At 45.0% G+C, this 25,063-nt stretch overlaps 1 protein-coding gene across 2 annotated transcripts in view; it reads left to right on the top strand.

Annotated features, from left to right (window-relative positions):
- The window catches only part of psmb8a (proteasome 20S subunit beta 8A), a 30,765-nt gene extending 6,015 nt beyond the window's left edge, over positions 1-24,750 (top strand). The window contains exons 2-6 of one of the 2 annotated variants that reach the window (XM_069919746.1): positions 186-327; positions 1,862-2,012; positions 2,440-2,569; positions 4,104-4,308; positions 24,513-24,750. In XM_069919746.1, the coding sequence (XP_069775847.1) occupies positions 186-327; positions 1,862-2,012; positions 2,440-2,569; positions 4,104-4,308; positions 24,513-24,601 (717 nt within the window). In that variant the 3' untranslated portion in view covers positions 24,602-24,750. The remainder of the gene's footprint in view (positions 1-185; positions 328-1,861; positions 2,013-2,439; positions 2,570-4,103; positions 4,309-24,512) is intronic. The other variant, XM_069919747.1, reaches the window with a different exon arrangement.
- Positions 24,751-25,063: the final 313 nt, after the last annotated feature.

The following is a 25,063-nucleotide window of genomic DNA, read 5'->3' as shown; positions in this document are numbered from 1 at the left end:
ACTGAGTTGCCATCTGAAGTGGTAAATGCAGGCTCTATTTTAACATTTAAGAAGTATTTAAACAGGTACATGGATGGGAGGGGTATGGAGGGCTTTGGACTGGGTGCAGGCCAGTGGGATTAGACCAAGAAATGGTTCGGCACTGACTAGAAGGGTTGTGCTGCAGTGTTCTATGGTTTCTTCAGCCGGTGAAATTCCTGGAAGCTTACACAGGAGAGGAGGAAGCACAGATCAAACTGCAGCACGGAACAACCACTCTGGCTTTCAAGTTTCAGCATGGAGTCATGGTTGCTGTGGATTCCAGGGCATCCTCTGGCTCCTACATCAGTAAGTCCCCTTGGTTCCTCGCCCAACCAACAGTCCATTCTTTTCGGATAAGGGTTGCAATCTCATTGAGGGGGTCGTAATCAGGAGAAATCAGATGAATGCAGAGGGGAGGGGGGTAGGTGTCTTTACACAGCAGTGAGCTGGAATCTGATCAATGCTGGATCAAAGTTGCCATGGCAGCCTGCGGCTTTTGGGCCTGCTGTTGTGAGAGATGAGTATCGGGAGCATCGGAGGCAAACACCAGTGGCCGTGGTCTGTTCAGCAATGATCAACTCAATGTACACACACAACTCCACACAGACAGACCTGTCCACACACACATCTGCCCCAAACACAACTCCACACACAAACCTGCCCACACACACACACCCATCTGCCCCAAACATGACTACATGACTCCACTCACACAGACCTGCCCACACACACATCTGCCCCAAACACGACTCCACACACACATACAACTTCACACAGACCTACCCTCACACACAGACCTGCCCCCACACACAAACCTTCCCCCACACACATCTCCACACACAAACCTGCCCACACACACATCTCCACACACACAGACCTGCCCATACATACAACCCCACACACATACATCTCCACACACAAACTGCCCATACACATCTCCACACAGATACAACTCCACACACAAACCTGCCCACACACACATCTCCACACACAGACCTGCCTATATGCATCTCCACACACACAGACCTGCCCACACATGCATCACCACACACACATACATCACTACACACACAGAACTGCCCCTACACACAGACCTGTCCACACACACAACTCCACACACAGACCTGCCCCTACACACACAACTCCACACACAGACCTGTCCACACATAGACCTGCCCCTACACACAAAACTCCACACTGACAGACCTGCCCACACACACAACTCCACACACAGTCCTGCCCTCGTATAGCGAGATGTGCAAATGTCTGTATATTGTCAACGTACATTGTCAGTGACATCCACACACACACCTTAACACACAAATACACCTCAAAGCATGCAAACACACACCCATACACACTCACACACACTTAGGCCCTACTCACAGACACATGCTCAGACATGTAAAATCACTCACACACCCCCCATTCTCTGACACACATAAACACACACACAGAGTTATCCAGCATGGAAACAGGCCCTTCTGCCCAACCTCCCAATGCCAACCGGAATGTCCCATCTACTCCAGTCAACTTGCCTGTGTCTGGTCCACATCCCTCCCAACCCATCCTCTCTATGAATCCATCCAAATGTTGCAATAGTACCTGCCTCATCCACCTCCTCTAGCCCATTCCGTACTCCCGCCAAATCCTCTGTATAAAAAAAAGTTACCCCTCAGGTTCCTGTTAAATCTCTTCCTTTCCGTCACCCCTCATCTTACTTCTATGTCCCCAGGTTACAGATTCCCTACTCTGGGCAAAAGTCTGGGCGTTCACCCGATCTGTTGCTCTCGTTACATATAAATTCACAGACACTAACAAGCATGTCCACTCATAACAGTCCACAGTCCCCCAGGTGTATTGACGGTTCTCTGTTCAGGCTCTCAGGAATTCAAGAAGGTGATTGAGATTAACCCCTACCTTCTGGGTACGATGTCAGGCTGTGCGGCAGATTGTGCCTTCTGGGAGAGGATGCTGGCCAAGCAGTGCAGGTAAGTGAACCCAATCAGGCTCCCTGGAGAAGGTGGAGGGGATCAGAGGGGAAGGTTGATGGGGTGAGAGGTCATTAGGGAAGGTGGGGGTTGTGTCAAAGGTCACTGGGAAATGTGGGGGAGGTCAGAGATCACCAGGGAGAGGACAGTGGGTTCATGATCTCGTGATTAAATTTTGTTTCAACTTTTCACAATTAGACCATGCCACAGCAATGCCGGGGGTGGTGGTGGAGGCTGGTACGATCGGGACAACTCAAAGTCTCTTCGACAGGCACGTGGATGTCAGAAACATTGAGGGTTATGGGTGTGAGGGAGGGAATGGTGAGAGTGTTGTGGAGCAGGTTTTCATTGGTCAACACTACACGCCATGGGTTGAATGTTCTTTATTCTGAAACAACCTGGACATTTCCTTTTCTGAATCTTGCAGGATTTATAAACTGCGGAACAAGAAACGCATTTCAGTGTCTGCAGCCTCCAAGCTTCTGGCCAACATGGTTTCGGAGTACAAAGGCATGGGTCTGTCGATGGGATCCATGGTCTGTGGCTGGGATAGCAAGGTATGTGAGATAGGCTGCAAAGCCTTCAGCTGCGCTCTCGCAAGGTGGATGATCTTGCAACGAGCTGTAAGTGTGGCCAACGAAGGACGCTCTCCCCTTCAGCTAAACCTTCATGTCTGTGAAGCATTTCAAACAGCAAACAAGGCCCAAAGATGGCAGCAAACCTAGAAGGAATGTCACACCATTGAGGTGACCAGTGGTGTAGTTCAGTTTCAATGAGTCAAATGGCCTTGTGTTATATCCTTCTGAGACGATCAGGGGAAGATTGGGGTTGAAGTTGATGCTGAGTTGTACAGCAATGACCTGATGTTATGCAAATGCGTTATTTTTACCTCCCCATCATCTATCCCTTGGCAAAGTGGAGCCTCTGGCTGGGCAAGATCATAGGAGCTCTGGGGTTTCAATCCTTTCCTCTGAAGAGGTATTTTGGTTGTCAGTGAAGGTGTGGCCTTTCTCTCACCATCCTCCATCTCCTGGGAGGATAGAGCATTGGGAGCTCAGTGGCAAGTTTCCATCAAACTGCCCAGTCGGGTCCCTGCGAGGGGTTCTGCTCCCTCCTCCAGGACTGCTGTGGCAACACTTGAGGCAGGAGTGATGGCACAGCAGCTGCTCTCAGTTGTTTTATCTTCTGCACAGGAAGGGGTTCATAAGATTAGGAGAGGTTTACATAGGGACCCTGGGACGACACTAGCAGATATCCGAGGCCAATCTGTTTAAGGTGAATGGAGGGAAGATTCAGGGAGATATCAGAGGTAAGAGTTTTTTTTACTCAGAGTGGCGAGGGCCTGAAATGCATTTCCTGGGGTGATGATGGAATGCCTTGATGGTAGTGGAGGCTGAAACATTGGGGGCAGACATAAGAATTAAAGAAAAATAGAGGGTTACGAGGTAGGAATAGATAGGTTGGTACCACATCGAAGGTCAAAGGGCATGTACTGGGCTGTCATGTACTATAGGCACATGGATGTAAGAAATGTTGAGGGTTATGAGTGTGAGGTAGGGAAGGTTAGACTGTTGTGGTTGGCAAAGGTTGCAAACATTTGCGCTGAAGGGCCTGTATTGTGCTGGAATGTCCTGTACCTCCCTCCTGATGGTAGTGGGTGTAGCACGTCAAATGACCCAAAGACTTGTTGACTCAAACTAAGGCTTTTATTAACAAAAGACTGGGGTGCAGTACATCGAGGTCGACCAGTCCAGACTGACCTGGGTCTGGTTAGGAGCAGCCCTTTATGACCTGCCAGTAGGCGTGGCCACGGCTCTCAGCCAATCACTACTACTATATGTAAATGTATACATTGGTGATTGTATCCATACTGCTACAGTGGGCCAAAGATGTGTGATGGATGGGAGGAATCTGGTCTGATGATAAAACATTAAAGCTCGTAGACACTGTGGTTCAAGTCATAACACTTGCTGTCTTCAATGGGGCAGCGAAGAAGGTGATGGCAGGGAGAGACCTCTCCATTGACAGCAGGACTGTGCTGGTGGCAAAGTTAGAAATAATCTGTCTGTTTCCCCCATGTGTGTTTTCCAGGGGCCTGGCCTGTACTATGTGAACGACATTGGGCTGAGACTTTCTGGAAGCATGTTCTCCACTGGGTCTGGCTGCAGTTATGCATATGGTATCATGGACAGTGGGTACAGATACGACCTGTCACTGCAGGAGGCCTATGATCTGGCACAGCGAGCTATCTACCATGGCACCCATCGAGATGCTTACTCGGGAGGCACCGTCAACAGTAAGCACAACCTTTTACTGTTTATCACAGTCACATCCTGGGGAGACAGGCCCTTTGCCCATTCTTCCCATGCCGACCCAAGTGTCTCATCCACACCAGTCCCACCTGACCATGTTTGACTCAAGACCCATCCTATCCATGGATTCATCCAAATGTTTCTTAAACTTTGCAATAGTCAAATTTATTGTTAACTGATTGTACAAGTACAACCCAACAAAACAGCATTCTCCAGTCTTTCCCAAAACCCCCTCCTCTGATACCCCATTCCATACACCCTCCACCCACCTTCGGGTTCCTGTTACATCCCTTCCCCCTGCCAGTAACCTATAGTGACTGATTCCCCTGAACTGGGCAAAAGACTCTCAGTGTACGCCCCATCTGTTTCTCTCATTATTTTGTACACCTCTGTGAGATTACTCTCATCCTGCTCTGCTCCATGGAATAAAGCCCCAGCCTCCTCAACCTCTCCCAATACCTCAGGCCCCCGAGTGCTGGCCACATTCTTGTAAACCTTCTGAAGTGCCAGTTGATGAAGTAGACAAAGATGATGTGGTCAAACAATAATCAAGGTTTTTATTAGCAGAAACTCTTGGTACAATAATGAAGAACAATAGATGCAAATACAGTTATATCCAAGGGAAGTGTCCTTAACAGTAGAGATAATGCACAGCCAATGTTAGTACAGCAAGGCTCGCCAGAGGGGAGACAGGGAGCTTGGCAGACATTCACCACAGTCTCCCCCCCGGCAGAAGCAGGGTTAAAATCAAAAGGACAGATGCTAGGAAAGATTGAAGCAAGCGATACATGGACACCATCTTTTAAATTTTTTTTATTTTTCACACTGTGAACCATATCAATCAAAATACATACAAACATTTTCCTCTTAAATATAGTGGCATTTTCTCCGCTTTTCCCCCCCTACCTTCCCTCCTCCCTTCCCACCCCCCCAAACCCATTAAACGTTCAACATAGACAATACAATAAAACCATTAAACAATGTCATCACACAATGAAGATAAACAATAAAAATGTGTCATCTACTTTTATACACTGGATCAGGTCATTTTGTCTTCTCATTTTATCATTTTAGGGGGTGGAGGTCCAAGACAAGCCTTCTCTGTTGTGTTCCATGTATGGTTCCCACATTTGTTCAAATAATGTGACTTTATTTTTTAAATTATGTCTTTTTTCCAATGGAATACATTTATTCATTTCCATGTACCATTGCTGTATTCTCAGGCTCTCTTCTGATTTCCAAGTTGACATTATACATTCTTTTGCTACAGCTAAGGCTACCATAATAAATCTTTTTTGTGCTTCATCCAATTTGAGGCCTAATTCTTTACTTCTTGTATTACTTAGAAGAAAGATCTCTGGATTTTTTGGTATGTTGCTTTTTGTGATTTTATTTAATACCTGATTTAGATCTTCCCAAAACTTTCTCACTTTCTCACATGCCCAAATTGCATGTACTATTGTTCCCATTTCCTTCTTACAGCGAAAACATCTATCTGATAATCTTGGATCCCATTCATTTAACTTTTGGGGTGTGATATATAGCCTGTGTAACCAATTATATTGTATCATGCATAACCTCATGTTTATTATATTTTTCATAGTTCCAGAGCATAACTTTTCCCATATTTCATTTTTTATCTTTATGTTTAAATCTTTTTTCCCACTTTTGCTTGGATTTATAGCTTATTTCATAATTTTCCTTCTCTTGCAGCTTAATGTACATGTTTGTTATAAATCTTTATATTATCATTGTGTCTGTAATCACATATTCAAAGCTGCTTCCTTCTGGTAATCTCAGTCTGATTCCCAATTTATCCTTTAAGTAGGTTTTCAGTTGATGGTATGCAAACATTGTACCATGAATTATTCCATATTTGTACTTCAACTGTTCAAATGTTAATTATTTCGCAAAAAAACAATTTTCTATTCTTTTAATTCCTTTTATCTCCCATTCTCTAAAGGAAAGGTTATCTATTGTGAAAGTTGATTCTGTGTCAATAATAATTTTGGTAGTTGGTAATTTGTTTATTTACCTTTCTACGTGATTCTTCTTCTATATGTTGAGCAAATGGTGCAGTACTGGTGAACTTCTATATTGCACCAGTTTTTCATCCCACTTGTAAAGTATATGTTCTGGTACCTTCTCCCCTATTTTATCTAGCTCTATCTTGGTCCAATCTGGTTTTTCCCTTGTTTGATAAAAATCTTATAGATACCTTAATTGTGCTGGTCTGTAATAATTTTTAAAGTTTGGTAACTGCAAACCACCTTGTTTGTACCTCTCTGTTCATTTATCTAGCGCTATCCTTGGATTCCCCACTTTTCATAAGAATTTCCTTATTATTCTCTTTAGTTCACTGAAGAATTTCTCTGTTAAGGGAATTGGTAATGATTTAAATAGGTATTGTATCACGCTGCTCTCCATTCTAGGCAAAATCTTCGCTAGGATTCTCCTAAATAGAATAATACCTAGTGTCGCCGAAAATGTTCTCTCGGAATCACAGTGCGGCTTTTGCGCAAACAGAGGAACTACTGACATGGTCTTTGCCCTCAGACAGCTTCAAGAAAAGTGCAGAGAACAAAACAAAGGACTCTACATCACCTTTGTTGACCTCACCAAAGCCTTCGATACCGTGAGTAGGAAAGGGCTTTGGCAAATACTAGAGCGCCTCGGATGCCCCCCAAAGTTCCTCAACATGGTTATCCAACTGCACAAAAACCAACAAGGTTGGGTCAGATACAGCAATGAGCTCTCTGAACCCTTCTCCATTAAAAATGGCGTGAAGCAAGGCTGCGTTCTCGTACCAACCCTCTTTTCAATCTTCTTCAGCATGATGCTGAAACAAGCCATGAAAGACCTCAACAATGAAGACGCGGTTTACATTCGGTACCGCACGGATGGCAGTCTCTTCAATCTGAGGCGCCTGCAAGCTCACATCAAGACACAAGAGCAACTTGTGCGTGAACTACTCTTTGCAGACGATGCCGCTTTAGTTGCCCATTCAGAGCCAGCTCTTCAGCGCTTGACGTCCTGTTTTGCGGAAACTGCCAAAATGTTTGGCATGGAAGTCAGCCTGAAGAAAACTGAGGTCCTCCATCAGCCAGCTCCTCACCATGACTACCAGCCCCTCCACATCTCCATCGGGCACACAAAACTGAAAACGGTCAACCAGTTTACTTATCTCGGCTGCACCATTTCATCGGATGCAAGGATCGACAACGAGATAGCCAACAGACTCGCCATGGCAAATAGCGCCTTTGGAAGACTACACAAAAGAGTCTGGAAAAACAACCAACTGAAAAACCTCACAAAGATTAGTGTATACAGAGCTGTTGTCATACCCACACTCCTGTTCGGCTCCGAATCATGTGTCCTCTACCGTCATCACCTACGGCTCCTAGAACACTTCCACCAGCATTGTCTCCACTCCATCCTCAACATTCATTGGAGCGACTTCATCCCTAACATCGAAGTACTCGAGATGGCAGAGGCCGACAGCATCGAACCCACGCTGCTGAAGATCCAACTGCGCTGGGTAGGTCACGTCTCCAGAATGGAGGACTATCACCTTCCCAAGATCGTGTTATATGGTGAGCTCTCCACTGGCCACCGTGACAGAGGTGCACCAAAGAAGAGGTACAAGGACTGCCTAAAGAAATCTCTTGGTGCCTGCCACATTGACCACCGCCAGTGGGCTGATATCGCCTCAAACCGTGCATCTTGGCGCCTCACAGTTCGGCGGGCAGCAACCTCCTTTGAAGAAGACCACAGAGCCCACCTCACTGACAAAAGACAAAGGAGGAAAAACCCAACACCCAACCCCAACCAACCAATTTTCCCTCGCAACTGTGTCTGCTTGTCCTGCATCGGTCTTGTCAGCCACAAACGAGCCTGCAGCTGATGTGGACATTAGCCCTCCATTAATCTTCATCCACGAAGCCAAGCGAAAGAAAAGTATCCTTGGGAAGACATTCATTTTAATGCAACTTACCCTCCCTATCAGTGTTAGAGGCAATTCTTTCCAATGTTCTAAGTCATCCTGTAATTTCTTCATTAATGGCTGGTAATTTAATTTGTATAGGTGGCCTAAATTATTATCTAATCTGATACCTAGGTATCGGATTGCTTGTTTGTCATTTAAATGGTGATTCTTTTTTAAACTCTGTGTAATCCTCATTATTCATTTGGCATTGTTTCACTTTTATTTGCGTTGATCTTGTACTCCGATACTTCTCCATATTCCTTCAATTTCTTATGTAATTCTTTTATTGATATTTCTGGTTCTGTTAAGTATACTATGATGTCATCTGCAAATAAACTGATTTTATACTCCTTCTCCTTTATTTTTATCCCTTTTATTTTATTTTCTGTTCTTATCAGTTTTGCCAATGGTTCTATTGCTAAAGCGAACAGTGAGGGAGATTGTGGACATCCTTGCCTAGTTGACCTGCTTAATTTAAATTGGTTCGATACATATCCATTTACTGTCATCTTCGCCAATGGTCCCTTATATAATGCTTTAATCCAATTAATATATTTTTATTCCATTCTGTCAAAGACTTTTTCTGTGTCTACAGCCACTGTTGGTATCTTATTTTCTTGTACTGCATGGATTAATGAACTTATAGACATTGTCCGTTATTCATCTTTTCTTAATAAATCCAGTTTGATCTTGTTTTACTATCTTTGGTACACAGTTGGCCAATCTGTTTTCTAATAGTTTTGCTATTATCTTATAATCTGAATTAAGTAGAGATATTGGTCTATATGATGCTGGTGTTAGTGGATCCTTCCCCATCTTTGGTATTACTGTAATTATTGCTGTTTTATATGAATCTAGCAAGTTTTGTGTTTCTTCTATCTGATTCATTACTTCCAGGAGAGGAGGAATTAATAACTCTTCAAATGTTTTATAGAATTCTATTGGGAATCCATCCTCTCCAGGCATTTTATTGTTCAGCAGCTTTTTAAATATATTTTGTATTTCCTCTATTTCAAATAGTTTTATCAATTTGTTTTGCTCCTCTTCTTGCAATTTCGGTAGTTCACTTTTAGCTAAAAACTCATCTATTTTGTCTTCTTTCCCTTCATTCTCAGTTTGGTATAATTGTTCATAGAATTCCTTAAAGTTTTCATTGATCTCTGTTGGGTTATATGTAATTTGTTTGTCCCTTTTCCTTGATGCCAATACAGTTCTTTGAGCTTGTTCTGTTTTAAATTGCCAGGCTAATATTTTGTGCACTTTTTCTCCTAGCTCGTAATACTTCTACTTTATTTTCATTATGTTCTTCTCCACCTTATACATTTGTAATGTTTTGTATTTTATTTTTTTGTCTGCCAATTTTCTTCTTTTTGTTGTATCTTTCCTTGTTGCTAGTTCTTTTTCTGTACTTACTATTTCCATTTCCAACTGTTCTATTTCCCAATTGTAATCCTTTTTCATCTTAGTTACATAACTTATTATCTGCCCTCTAATGAAGGCTTTCATTGCATCCCATAATATAAATTTGTCTTTCACTGATTCCATATTTATTTCAAAGTATATTTTAATTTGGCGTTCAATAAATTCTCTAAATTCCTGTCTTTTAAGTAGCATGGAGTTTAATTTCCATCTATATGTTCTTGGTGGGATGTCCTCCAGTTCTATTGCTAATAATAGGGGTGAAAGATCAGATAGCAATCTAGCTTTATATTCCGTTTTCATAACTCTCCCTTGGATGTGGGTTGACAACAGGAACAAGTCAATTCTTGAATATGTTTTACGTCTATCCCTTTGGGTGTTGCCTCCTCCATATATCCAAAAGTTGCATTTCCTGCATTGATTTAACCATAAATTTGGCCACTATTTTTTTTTGTTAGTCTTTTGTCCAGTTTTATCCACCTTTGGGTCCAAATTAAGATTAAAATCCCCTCCTATCAATATATTCCCCTGCGTATGTACAATCTTCAAAAAATATCTTGCATAAACTTTTGATCCTCTTCATTAGGTGCATATATATTGACCAAATTCCAGAACTCTGAATATATCTGACACTTTATCATTACATACCTCCCTGCTGGATCTATTATTTCCTCCTCTATTTTGATTGGAACATTTTTATTGATTAATATAGCTACACCTCTGGCTTTTGAGTTATATGATACTGCCGTTACATGCCCTACCCAGTCTCTCTTTAATTTATTATGTTCCACTTCAGTTAGATGCATTTCCTGCACGAATGCTATATCTATTTTTTTCTTTTTTCAGTAAATTTAATAGCCTCTTCCTTTTGATTTGGTTATGTATTCCATTAATATTTATAGTCATATAGTTCAACATGGCCATCTCATACTCTGTTTACACCTCATTTCTGCTTCCTCACCACCACCCTCCCCCTTTTCCCAATTTTCATGTTTTCCCTTTTTGAACTCAATGTATGACAACACTTCTAAAACATAAAATACTTCAACAACTCCCACATCTAAAATTTCTTTAACCCCAAGCGTCCACCCCCTCTCTAAGTTGCCCCTTGTCCCTTGCCAGGGAACCACAACTCCCCTCTCCATTCAGATTGTGAACATACTCACAAGTGTCAACTGATTTTGCAGTGACTGTTATTCTCTCCCACCCAACCCCCTCCAGAAGACTTTTATCTTCACATTTAACACAGCTCACCCTCTTTTCTTTTTTCCCATCTCCCTTACTTCCCTTTTCTTTCCCTTCTTTAGTTCTTACTTATACATTATGTTTACATCTTTATATGTAGTTTGTCGTCGTTCTTGTTACATCTCTTCATCTCTCTTTCTGTCCTGCAGGCGTTGTGCAAATTCTCGTGCTTTCTCTGGATCCGAAAACAGTCGGTTTTGCTCCCCTGGGATAACTATTTTAAGCACAGCTGGATATCTTAACATAAATTTATAGCCTTTTTTCCATAGGATCGATTTTGTTGTGTTAAACTCCTCCCTCTTCTTTAGGAGTTCAAAACATGTCTGGGTAAAAAAATATTTTTTGACCCTTGTACTCCAATGGTTTTTTGTCTTCTCTAATTTTATTCCTTGCCCTCTCCGGTATATTTTCTCTTGCTGTGTATCTCATACTTTCTACTAAAACAGATCTTGGTTTTTGATGTGTCTGTGGTTTTGGGGCTCGTGTTCTGTGTGCCCTTTCTATTTCCATTCCTTCCTGTATTTCTGGCATTCCCAGGACGTTTGGGATCCATTCTTTTATAAATTCTTTCATATTTTTGCCTTCTTCATCTTCCTTTAGGCCCACTATCTTTATATTGTTTCTCCTACTATTTCTTTTCTTTGGCTTGGCTTCGCGGACGAAGATTTATGGAGGGGGTAAAAAGTCCACGTCAGCTGCAGGCTCGTTTGTGGCTGACAAGTCCGATGCGGGACAGGCAGACACGATTGCAGCGGTTGCAGGGGAAAATTGGTGGGTTGGGGTTGGGTGTTGGGTTTTTCCTCCTTTGCCTTTTGTCAGTGAGGTAGGCTCTGCGGTCTTCTTCAAAGGAGGTTGCTGCCCGCCAAACTGTGAGGCGCCAAGGTGCACGGTTTGAGGCGATATCAGCCCACTGGCGGTGGTCAATGTGGCAGGCATCAAGAGATTTCTTTAGGCAGTCCTTGTACCTTTTCTTTGGTGCACCTCTGTCACGGTGGCCAGTGGAGAGCTCGCCATATAACACGATCTTGGGAAGGCGATGGTCCTCCATTCTGGAGACGTGACCCATCCAGCGCAGCTGGATCTTCAGCAGCGTGGACTCGATGCTGTCGACCTCTGCCATCTCGAGTACTTCGACGTTAGGGATGTAAGGGCTCCAATGGATGTTGAGGATGGAGCGGAGACAACGCTGGTGGAAGCGTTCTAGGAGCCGTAGGTGGTGCCGGTAGAGGACCCATGATTCGGAGCCGAACAGGAGTGTGGGTATGACAACGGCTCTGTATACGCTTATCTTTGTGAGGTTTTTCAGTTGGTTTACATCTTTATATGTAGTTTGTCGTCGTTCTTGTTACATCTCTTCATCTCTCTTTCTGTCCTGCAGGCGTTGTGCAAATTCTCGTGCTTTCTCTGGATCCGAGAACAGTCGGTTTTGCTCCCCTGGGATAACTATTTTAAGCACAGCTGGATATCTTAACATAAATTTATAGCCTTTTTTCCATAGGATCGATTTTGTTGTGTTAAACTCCTCCCTCTTCTTTAGGAGTTCAAAACATGTCTGGGTAAAAAAATATTTTTTGACCCTTGTACTCCAATGGTTTTTTGTCTTCTCTAATTTTATTCCTTGCCCTCTCCGGTATATTTTCTCTTGCTGTGTATCTCATACTTTCTACTAAAACAGATCTTGGTTTTTGATGTGTCTGTGGTTTTGGGGCTCGTGTTCTGTGTGCCCTTTCTATTTCCATTCCTTCCTGTATTTCTGGCATTCCCAGGACGTTTGGGATCCATTCTTTTATAAATTCTTTCATATTTTTGCCTTCTTCATCTTCCTTTAGGCCCACTATCTTTATATTGTTTCTCCTACTATTTCTTTTCTTTGGCTTGGCTTTGCGGACGAAGATTTATGGAGGGGGTAAAAAGTCCACGTCAGCTGCAGGCTCGTTTGTGGCTGACAAGTCCGATGCGGGACAGGCAGACACGATTGCAGCGGTTGCAGGGGAAAATTGGTGGGTTGGGGTTGGGTGTTGGGTTTTTCCTCCTTTGCCTTTTGTCAGTGAGGTAGGCTCTGCGGTCTTCTTCAAAGGAGGTTGCTGCCCGCCAAACTGTGAGGCGCCAAGGTGCACGGTTTGAGGCGTTATCAGCCCACTGGCGGTGGTCAATGTGGCAGGCACCAAGAGATTTCTTTAGGCAGTCCTTGTACCTTTTCTTTGGTGCACCTCTGTCACGGTGGCCAGTGGAGAGCTCGCCATATAACACGATCTTGGGAAGGCGATGGTCCTCCATTCTGGAGACGTGACCCATCCAGCGCAGCTGGATCTTCAGCAGCGTGGACTCGATGCTGTCGACCTCTGCCATCTCGAGTACTTCGACGTTAGGGATGTAAGGGCTCCAATGGATGTTGATGATGGAGCGGAGACAACGCTGGTGGAAGCGTTCTAGGAGCCGTAGGTGGTGCCGGTAGAGGACCCATGATTCGGAGCCGAACAGGAGTGTGGGTATGACAACGGCTCTGTATACGCTTATCTTTGTGAGGTTTTTCAGTTGGTTTACATCTTTATATGTAGTTTGTCGTCGTTCTTGTTACATCTCTTCATCTCTCTTTCTGTCCTGCAGGCGTTGTGCAAATTCTCGTGCTTTCTCTGGATCCGAGAACAGTCGGTTTTGCTCCCCTGGGATAACTATTTTAAGCACAGCTGGATATCTTAACATAAATTTATAGCCTTTTTTCCATAGGATCGATTTTGTTGTGTTAAACTCCTCCCTCTTCTTTAGGAGTTCAAAACATGTCTGGGTAAAAAAATATTTTTTGACCCTTGTACTCCAATGGTTTTTTGTCTTCTCTAATTTTATTCCTTGCCCTCTCCGGTATATTTTCTCTTGCTGTGTATCTCATACTTTCTACTAAAACAGATCTTGGTTTTTGATGTGTCTGTGGTTTTGGGGCTCGTGTTCTGTGTGCCCTTTCTATTTCCATTCCTTCCTGTATTTCTGGCATTCCCAGGACGTTTGGGATCCATTCTTTTATAAATTCTTTCATATTTTTGCCTTCTTCATCTTCCTTTAGGCCCACTATCTTTATATTGTTTCTCCTACTATAGTTTTCCATTATATCCATCTTCTGAGTTAACAACTCTTGTGACTTTTTTGTCACTGTCTTCCAATTTTCTTCAGTCATTCACTTCCATTTCTACAGCCGTTTCTTGTTCTTCCACATTTTCTAATCTTTTCCCTATTTCTGTCATGACCAGCTCTATTCTACTCACTTTTTCTTCTGTACTTTTCATTTTACTAAATTCTAATGTCAACCATTCTTTTAATGCTCTCATTTGTTCTTGAAATTCTTTTTTATCTATATACTGTCCATCTATTTTACCTTCTATTCCTCTGTGCAGAGCTTGGTCTTCCTCTTCTTCAGTGTCTGCACCTGTGTTTGTTTCTTCTACTTCTCTTCATTGTATCTGTGTCTCTTCTGACTTTCTTGTCGAGTTGCTTGCCTTAGTTTGTTGGGTGTTTTTTTTTGCATAACTTCTTGTTGTTGGTCCTCTTCTTCTTGGCTAGTTATCTGTTGTGCCTCCTGTTGCTGGTTTTCTTTCCTATCACTCCCTTTCCTGTCGCTTTCGTCTTCTTTCAGCTGAGAGCCCTGCTGTCGGGCATCTCTCAGCTGGTCACGCTGTGTAAGTTCGGTCCTCAGCTGGGCTCCCCTCCCGTCGGTGTTTTCCTTTTCCTTGGTGTGCGCAGTTGGGCACTTCGGGTTTGGCTCAGAGAACATTTTTGCAGTCCCGCGCTCGGGAGGTTGCGACCCTGCGGGGTCTCCACTAACCTCGGGGAGCGGGCTCCTTTCTCCATGGTGGCTCCCTGCCTCTTCATGCAGGTAAGGCCTTCTACTTTCTCTTCCGGCATCTTTCCTTCTTTTTTTTCCTTCTTGGGTGCCATTTTCTTTCATTTCTCCACACCTTTATCTTTTATTTGTTGTGTTTTGTGTTTCTTGAACTTTGCGTTTTCTTCACTTTGTTTCTTCTTTTCTGGAGAGGGCTGGTATTCTCCTACTGGCCACTACTCCAACACATGACTCCTCATGTGGATTCCATGCTTGGCCTTGAGATACTCTAACAGCCAAAATATGCCAGTATCTAGCAAGCAATCAAAATATAATGAGATGTTTTATTGATATGTCAGCCTATCAGGTTGTTTACGAATTCTGGTGCTTCGTCTCAAAACAGGTGGCTCCTCATCAACCTTGGGAACTGGTACGGTTCTGGGTCTGTAGTGTGGGAAGGACTGGCTTCTGGACCCGCTCCAGAATTGCCAGCGTGAGGCAGTGGAGCCTCAGCATGGCCATCTGAAAGCTTACTGGGGGTCACAGCCTGGGGGTGGGGGGGTGAGTCCAAACTCTCAGGCTCACTCTGAGTAGGGGTGTGAGGAAGGGGTGAACCAGGTGAGGCCAGATCTCTTAGGGGTACAGTGTCAGTACTCCCGTCTGGGAATTTAACATGAGCGTAGTTGGGGTTGGTATGCAGTAGCTGAACTGGTTGGACTAGGGGGTCTGTTTAACGTGCCCAAGAGTGGCTCTTCAGCAGCACGGTTCCAGGTTCAGATAAACAGGCTGGCCAGTCCATCACAGTTCCTGATTTCCTAGGAAAGGCAAACATACGTTCGTGAGATGTTTGATCTGTTGCAGTACACAATAAAGACTGAATAGAATGTAGTGCCTCAGGCAGCACCTCCTGCCACCGGGTAACAGGGGTAACCATGTGTTTCTCAAGCAAGATTAACAGTCTTCCAGACTGTAGTTTTAGCCCTTTCAACCTGCCCATTGCCCTGCAGCTTGTAGCTCGTGGTACAGCTGGTGGCAATCCCCTTTCGTAGCAGGGCTCACCACAGTTCAGAGCTCATGAATGCTGAGCCTCTATCGGTATGAATGTAATTGGGAAAACCAAAAATGCTGAAAATTCTGTCAAGTGACTTAATGACAGCTGCTGACAAGACATCAGGGAAGGGTATCACAAAGGGAAACCTGGAATATTTGTTAATGACAGTAAGGAAATATACATTTTTGTTGTTGGAAGGTAATGGCCTTTTAAAATCTAAGCTAATCCTCTCAAAAGGTCGGGTTGCCTTGATGAGAGTGGCCTCTGGAGCTTTAAAGTATTGCAATTTGCACTCTGCACAAACAGGATAGCTTTCAGTCAGTTTCCTGACTTCTTCCAGAGAGTAAGGAAGGTTGTTAGCCCTTATGTAGTGGAAGAATCTCATGACTCCTTGGTGGGACAGTCTGCTATGGATTTCTTTTAGCCCCTCCAGCTGAGCACCAGCAGCAGATCGTGACAATGCGTCTGAGGGATCATTTAACCTGCCCGGTCTGTACTGGATCTCATAATTATATGTTGAGAGTTCTATTCACCAGTATGCCATCTTACCATTCTTGATTTTACTTTTGTGTTTAGTACTGAACATGTAGGCTACAGATTTCTGATCAGTGACAAGAGTAAATTTTCTGCCGGCTCGAAACTGTTTCCAGTAGCAAACAGCTTCAAAAATAGCCTGGGCTTCTTTTTCAATGTCAGGATGCTTAAGTTCAGGTCCGCATAATGTGCAGGAGAATGCCACAGGTCTGCCCTTTTGATTAAGGGTTCTTGCCAAGGCACAATCTGAGGCATCAGTTTCTACTTGGAACGGGACATCTTCGTCAATGGACGAGAGTGCAGCTTTGGCAATATCAGCTTTAATTCTCTCGAAAGCCTTCAAGGCCATTGGAGAGGAAAAGATTTAATGTCAAACAGAGGGCGTGCCTTCGTGGCGTAGTCCTGAATCCATTTACATTAGTAGGAAAAGAATCCCATACACCTTTTAAGGGCTTTTGCTGAGTTTGAGGGTGGTAACTTCTTAAGGGGGGGCCATTTTTTCTGGGTTGGGGCGGATTTCACCCTTGCGGACAATGTAGCCCAGAATGGGTAGCTCTGTCACGTTGAACACATATTTACCCTCGTTAAATGTAAGGATGAGTTCTTTAGCTGTTGCTAAAATTTTTTGTCGTGCTCAGCCTGTGTTTTCCCACAGATAGTGACATTATCCAGATAGGGAAACGTACCCTCTAACTCATACGTCCTAACAATCTTATCCATTTCCCTCTGAAACACTGACACACCATTAGTGACTCCAAAAGGTACCCTTTAAACTGGTATAAACCCCCATCATCCTCAGAGGCTGTATAGGGACATTCCTTTTTTTTTTAAAATGGGGATTTGGTGGTAAGCTGCTTTGAGGTCGATAGTGGAGTACACTTTGTATTGCGCTATCTGATTAATCATTTCATTGATGCGTGGCGGGGGTAGGCATCCAGGTTAATGTAATGGTTGATTGTCTGGCTCTTGTCAAAAGCCAGTGGTTTTTTAGTGTGATTTTTCACAACTACCACCTGGGCTTGCCACGGACTCTTACTGGATTCAATTACTCTCTCTTCAAGCAATCTTTGATAAAACTCACGATCCTCTTTGCTGTAAGAATGGCTCTTAGTGGCAATCAGTCGACATTCAGGGGATAAATCACTGAAAAGGGAGGGAGCTTTGATCTTTAATGTGGTCAGACCTCAGTAACTATGGTAAGTTTGGGTAGTGGCCCACCAAAATTTAACTCTACACTGTTCATCTAAGATTGAATATCTAACCCCAGTACCACAGGGGCACAGAGCTCCGGCATAATAAAGAGCCATACATCAGCCAGGTAATGTCCCTGCAAATTTAAAGTAACTTTATACTTGTCCCGTACAGTTTTGGTAAGTTCACTACAAGCCATCGATAGCTTTTGGTTCACTGGATATCTCCGCAAATTTAAGGCTCTGGCAACTCTCTCATGGATGTAGCTGTCAGCACTCCCCGAGTCTATTAGACAATCAAGAGTCTCACCATTCGCTTCACCTTTCATAGTCGACCGTTCCAGTCCGTAACATCCCCCAAGCTTTGGAGTCAATTGAGCTATCACAGGGGATCTCACCTCACCATCACTTGAAATCGATTCAGTCTGCTCGTCTGAAGATTCCCCCTTTTTACAGTTGTCTTCAATTCCTCCAGCTCCAGGATGCATTTTCTTGGTGCTTCTCTTCTTATCAGTGGGAGTACTTTTCACTTTACATGCTTTAGCAAAGTGACCGAGTTTCCAACAATAGCTGTAGGTAGCAAATCGAGCCAGGCACTTCTGTCTGGGGTGCCAGCTCTTATCACAGAAGTAGCATTTTTCAGGAGTTTGCCTTTTTCTTTCCTTCGGGGTTCCAGCACTCCTGGATGTTTCCTTTTCAGTTTCTAGCATTTCACTGGACTGCATGGTACTTCTCAGTGTTTTGACTAGAGTGACTGCCCAGTTGTAGGTTAAGGGCTCAGTCTCCAGCAGCCTGTCGGATGTAACTGGAGTCAGTCCCGTTGACTAAGGCATCCAGCTTCAAGGCATTGCAGTGTTGTTGTACATTGACTGCCCTGACATTACATTCGTTTCCCAGCGAGTCGAGGGCCAGTGTATAAGCAGCATCACTTTCCCCGGGTTTCTGGCGTCTAGTCAGCAACTGGTGTTGAGCAACCACCACATTCCGTGGCACTGCGTAGTAAGCAGTCAGACGTTCCCGGGCTATAGCCAGAGTGGTAGCTCCTTGCGTTACAGCGAAAGGGACCTCACCCAGCAGAGAGTTCAGGTGGCCCCACTGTATCACCTCATCGACCACGTTTTATCGAGCCATGTAGTAATCGAAACAAGCAATCCAGTGGTTGAAAATTTCTCTGGCCCTCCGGGCAGACTGGTTGATTATCAGCTGCTCTGGCTTGAGTGCTGCATCCATTTCTACTAATAAAATTGAAGTGCCAGTTGATGAAGTAGACAAAGACGATGTGGTCAAACAATAATCATGGCTTTTATTAGCAAAACTCATGGTACAATAATGAAAGATAATAGATTCATAAACTGTTATATCCAAGGGGAATGTCCTTAACAGTCGAGATTAATGCACAGCCAATGTTAGTACAGCAAGGCTCGCCAGAGGGGAGACAGGCAGCTTGGCAGACATTCACCACACTCTCTCCAGCTTCACCATATCTTTCCTGCAGCACGGTAACCAAAACTGAACACAATATTCCAAATGGGGCCTCACCAACACTTTATACAACAGCAACATGACCTCCCAACTCAATACCTTGACTGATGATTGATTCGGAGTAGTCAGCATGGTTTTGTACAAGGCAGATCATGTTGAACAAATCTTGTAGAGTTTTTTGAGGAGGTCACTAAAAAGGATGATGAGGGGAAGGCGGGTGGATGTTGAATATTTGGACTGAAGAAAGGCTTTTGATAAGGTTTCCCATAAGAGGTTAGCAAGGAAGGTGCAAGCATTAGGTATGAATTACGAAGTAGTGAAATAGATTCAGCAATGGTTGGATGGGAGATGCCAGAGTGTAGTAGTGGAAAATTGCTTGTCAAATTGGAGGCCGGTGAGGAGTGGCATGCCTCAGGGCATGAACTACTGGGTCCATTGCTGTTTGTCATGTATATTAATGATCTAGATGATAGGGTGGCAAATACACATTAAATGGTAGACAATTGAGGAGTGCAGTGGAACAAAGGGATTTAGGAGTCATGGTACATAATTCCCTGAAAGTTGAATCACATGTAGATAGGGTGGTGAAGAAGGAATTTAGTATGTTGGCTTTCATAAATCAGAGTATAGAATACAGGAGTTGGGATGTTATGTTGAAGTTGAACAAGGCATTGGTGAGGCCAAATTTGGAGTATTGTGTGCAGTTTTGGTCACCGAATTACAGGGCAGAGGATGTTGCCGTGGTTTCAGGGTTTGAGTTACAGGGAAAGGTTGAACAGGCTGAGACTTTATTCCATGGAGCATAGAAGGTTGAGGGATAATTTAATGTTCAAAATTATAAGGAGGAAAGATAAGAGTCAGCGTGGATGGGCTTTTTCCACCGAGAGTGGGGGAGATTCAAACAAGAGGGCAGGGATTGAGAGTAAATGGGGAAAAATTTAGGGGAAACATGAGGGGGAATTTCTTCACATAGAGGGTAGTGAGGGTGTGGAATGAACTTCCAGCAGAGGTGGTAGAAACAAGATTGATGTTAATATTCAAGGAAAAGTTGGATAAGTATATGGATGGAAGAGGTGTGGAGGGTTATGGGCAGAAAGCAAGCCAGTGGGACTAGGAGGGAGAAATTGTTCAGCATGGACTAGAAGGGTCAAACTGGCCTGTTTCTGTGCTGTAAATGGTTGTATGATGGTCAATATGCTGGAAACTTTTAAACCACTCTTTTTACCAGTAACACCATTTCCAAGTATTATGTACCTGTGCTCCCAGATCCACCTGGTATACAACACCCCCCAAGTTCCGTACCATTCACATTGTGGGTCCCACCCACATGAGACCTCCCAACACCTCACATTTCTCTGTACTAAACTCAACCTTTCCCCTGCCTAACTGATCAATGTGAAGTCACCTTTATTTATCGTTCATATCATGGTTACACAGGAAAGACAAGACAGCATTTCTCCAGGACATAAATATAAGTTAGAAGAGAAGTTAAACCTATTGAAATATTAAGACGTATACAGTAAAAGTCGACAACACACTATCAACATCTGTTCTGGGAATTCAGGAGCTTGATGGACCGGGGGAAGAAACTGTTTCCCAATCTGAATGCAAGGGCCTGAGTGCTGCAGAACCTCTCACCAGATGGCAGAAGAGAGAACAGTTTACCTGAGCAGTGTATGGTCCTTCACAATATTTATTGCCTCTGGCATGCATTGAGTGTTGTAGACATCCTTCATGGTAGGAGCAGAACCACCCCCACAGTCCCCCCCACCCCCCCCCCCATGGTCTTTTCCGCTGCCTTCACTGTCCTCTGCAGGGCCTTGGGGTCTGAGGAGGTGCGGCTTCCAAACCAGGCAGTGACACAGTTGCACAGGATGCTCTCAATACATCCTCTGTAGAATGTAGTGAGGATGGGGTGGGAGATGGACTTTCCTCAGCCTTCGCAGGAAGTAGAGGAGCTGCTGGGCTTTCTTGGCGATGGAGCTGGTGGGGACCAGGTGAGATTCTCTGCCAGGGGCACTCCAAAGGAACTTGATCCTCTTGACGACCTCAAAGGCGGAACTGTCAAAGGTCAGCAGTGCGAGGTCCCCCCGGGCTGTTCTGAAACAACCATCTCTTTTGTTTATTCAATGCTTTTGCTGGCTCTGCCCCAGTCCGTTAGCGACTGCACCTCATCTCTGTTCGCTGCCTCCGTATTCTTACTGACAAGGCCAAACATTGTACTGCTGCAATCTTCGGCAAACATTTTCACTATTCTTAATACATATTTATTGTCACCCGTAAACTTGCTGATCATGCCAAGTGCATTGATGGAAATGACAACAGCAATGGGCCCAGCACCGACCTCTGTGACACATCTCTACTCACAGATCACGGGTCTCCCAACACCGACCTCTGTGACGCACCACGGGTCTCGGGTCTCCCAGCACCGACCTCTGTGACGCACCACTAGTCACAGGTCTCGGGTCTCCCGGCACCGACCTCTGTGACGCACCACTAGTCACAGGTCTCGGGTCTCCCGGCACCGACCTCTGTGACGCACCACTAGTCACAGGTCTCGGGTCTCCAGGCACCGACCTCTGTGACGCACCACTAGTCACAGGTCTCGGGTCTCCCGGCACCGACCTCTGTGACGCACCACTAGTCACAGGTCTCGGGTCTCCCGGCACCGACCTCTGTGACGCACCACTAGTCACAGGTCTCGGGTCTCCCAGCACCGACCACTGTGACGCACCACTAGTCACAGGTCTCGGGTCTCCCAGCACCGACCTCTGTGACGCACCACTAGTCACAGGTCTCGGGTCTCCCAGCACCGACCTCTGTGACGCACCACTAGTCACAGGTCTCGGGTCTCCCAGCACCGACCTCTGTGACGCACCACTAGTCACAGGTCTCGGGTCTCCCAGCACCGACCTCTGTGACACACCACTAGTCACTGGTCTCGGGTCTCCCAGCACCGACCTCTGTGATACACCACTAGTCACAGATCTCAGGTCTCCCAGCACCGACCTCTGTGACACACCACTAGTCACAGGTCTCGGGTCTTCCAGCACCGACCTCTGTGATACACCACTCGTCACAGGTCTCGGTTCTCCCAGCACCGACCTCTGTGATACACCACTAGTCACAGGTCTCGGGTCTCGCAGCACCGACCTCTGTGACACACCACTAGTCACAGATCTCGGGTCTCCCAGCACCGAACTCTGTGACACACCACTAGTCACATGTCTTCCAGTACCGACCTCTGTGTCACACCACTAGTCACAGGTCTTCCAGCACTGACCTCTGTGACATACCACTAGTCACAGATCTCGGGTCTTCCAGCACCGAACTCTGTGACGCACCACTCGTTACAGGTCTCAGGTCTGAAACACAACCTTCCACTATCACCCTCTGCTTTCTACTGTGAAGCCAATTTTCTATCCATTCTGCTCTCTCTCCTTGGATCCCATATGATCTGACCTACCCAAGCAGCCTAGCGTGTGGAACCTGACTGAATGCCTTGCTGAATTCCACAGCTCTACCTTCATGAACCATCTTGGTCACATCTTCAAAACCTCAATCAGATTTGTGAGGCAAGACCTCCCACTTAGAAAATCCTGCTGTCTTTCTCTGATCAGCCCTTGTCCATCCAAGTGTGTGTGTACCTCTTCCCTCAGAATACTCTCCAGCGACTTCCGACCACAGACGTTAGGCTCACATGCCTGTAGTCCCCTGGCTCCATCTCCTGTGGCTCCCCCAGAGTTGGCCACATTAATTCTGGAGGGGTCCCCTTTTTTCCTCTGTTTTCTATGGTATGTTAGTTGTTCCCATTCGGTGGGGGAGACCAGAACTAGGGGACATAGCCTCAAGATTCAGGGTAGTATGTTGAGGATAGAGGAGGAACTACTTTTCCCAGAGGGTGGTAAATCTATGGAATTCACTGCCCCTTGAGGTGACCTCAGTAAATATATTTCAGACAAGGTTGGGTATCTTTACGTAGACAGGGAATTAAAGAATATGGGGAAAAGGCAGGTGGGTGGAGATGAGCTGAGCATCAAATCAACCATGATCACATTGAATGGCAGAGCGGGCTTGATGGGCCAAATGGCCGACTCCTGACTACGTTGAAAGGCAGGCCAAACTTTCAATTTGTGATATTTTGCATCACTTAGTGGGCATGTTTTCGGATAGACCTCAGAATATTTGATACCATTGTCCAGAGACACAGGGTCATTATCGGTCCCCAGTTGGGGTGGGTGTTGTTGAGATGGTGACTGGGCTTGACCCCACCCTAGAATGTGGAGGGTTCAGGCTGCCAGGTTGGTGGGGGGAGGGTGTTGAGGTGGGTACTAATGCAATGTTTAAAAATCATTTGGATGAATCAATAGATGGGATGGGTGTAGATCAGTGGTTCTCAACCTTTTTCTTTCCACTCACATACAACTTTAAGTATTCCCTATACCATAGGTGCTCTGTGATTAGTAAGGGATTGCTTAAGGTGGTATGTGGGTGGAAAGAAAAAGTTTGAAAACCACTGTTTTAATCATCCCTCATTGACTCGTTATGTGCACGGTTTCAGATCTCCAAAGAAAATGGGCCAATGACAATTTTTCTCAAGCAAAATATTTCAGTAACAATTGGGTCTCGAGCAGCGATTCTCAACCTTCCCTTCCCATCCACATCCCACCTTAAGCAACTCCTTACTAATTACAGAGAACCAATGGACTAGGGATGACTTAAAGTGGGATGTGAGTGGAAAGAAAAAGGCTGAGAACCGCTGGTTAAGAGGGATACGAGGCCAAAGGCAGGCAGGGATATTTCAGTTTGTTGGGCTGAAGGGCCTGTTTCCAGTGACTCTGACAGAAACACCTATCCTGAGAGCAAGCCCACCAACCCACACACTGCCCTCTCTGAATCCATCACAGCAGCTCACAGCCGGGTCCTACACTGCACCAGCACTCCCTTTTCCCAGTCTCTCTCTCCCCGATACCCCGAACACACAAGTGGGCTTGATTGTGATATGAGTGCGCGGGCGTTATTGGCAATGTGTGATTGTGAGCGGGCATGAAAGTGAGGGGGCTTGATTTCGAGTGTGAGTACGTGAATGCAAGGGGGCTTGATTGTGAATGTGTGATTGCGAGTAGGCATGATTTGAGTGTGTGAACATGAGTGGGCTTGATTGCGAATGTACGTGAATGTGAATGATTGTGAGCGGGCATGATTTGTGAGTGCGTGAATACGAGTGACCTTGAATGCGAGCGAGTGTCATTGTAAGTGCTCGTTTATGAGCGGGCGGGATTGTGTGTGATTGCAAGTAAGAATGTGTAAAGTGTGACTGTCAAGTGTGTGTGTCTGAATGTGAACGAGTGGGAGTGCATGTGCCACACACAGTCCTAAAGCTGTTACGTGGGGAAGTGAGGTGGTGGTGGTGCGGGGGGGGGGGGGGGTGGTTTATGTTATCAAACACTGACCATTCTGCTTGGTTTCAGTGTACCACATGCAGAAGAGTGGGTGGATTAAAGTGTCTCAGGAAGACGTTGGGACTTTGCACTACAAGTTTATGGCAGAGCAGCAGTGACTGTGGAAACCATCCATTCTGCCAAATCAACGGCACCTTCCAGCATGAAAGAGAAAGCAAAAAGCATCCCAGTGTATCAAGGAGGCAGGTGGATGCCATTCCTGGATGTGAAGCTTTCAATGAAAAATAAAAATGTTTGTGAAATCTCACTTTGTACTTGATCAAATTTATTGCCCTTTCCAGAGACACTTCCAGTTACTCTGTTCATCTCAGGGTACCCCTTCGATTGGCTTTTAAACACCAGCATGTCCTTCCACAGTTTTCAGTGAGGTCCTTTTCCGTCTCCTGTGGCCCCACACAAATTCCTGAGGGATCTCCTTCCCCCCCCCCACTCTACCTCCCAAGTCTCTTTTCCACATCCCTTTGTCTCCTTTGCCCCAGCTCCCTACCTCCTTCCCTTCCCTCTCCACACCCAAAGCTACCTTCTCTCCTTCTTCCTTCTCAGCTATTTGAGGTCTGTGC

This window comes from Narcine bancroftii, chromosome 2 (assembly GCF_036971445.1).
Source record: "Narcine bancroftii isolate sNarBan1 chromosome 2, sNarBan1.hap1, whole genome shotgun sequence".
NCBI lineage: Eukaryota > Metazoa > Chordata > Chondrichthyes > Torpediniformes > Narcinidae > Narcine > Narcine bancroftii.
The sequence above is the reverse complement of the archived record's forward strand: the minus strand, read 5'-3'. Positions and strand labels throughout refer to the sequence as shown.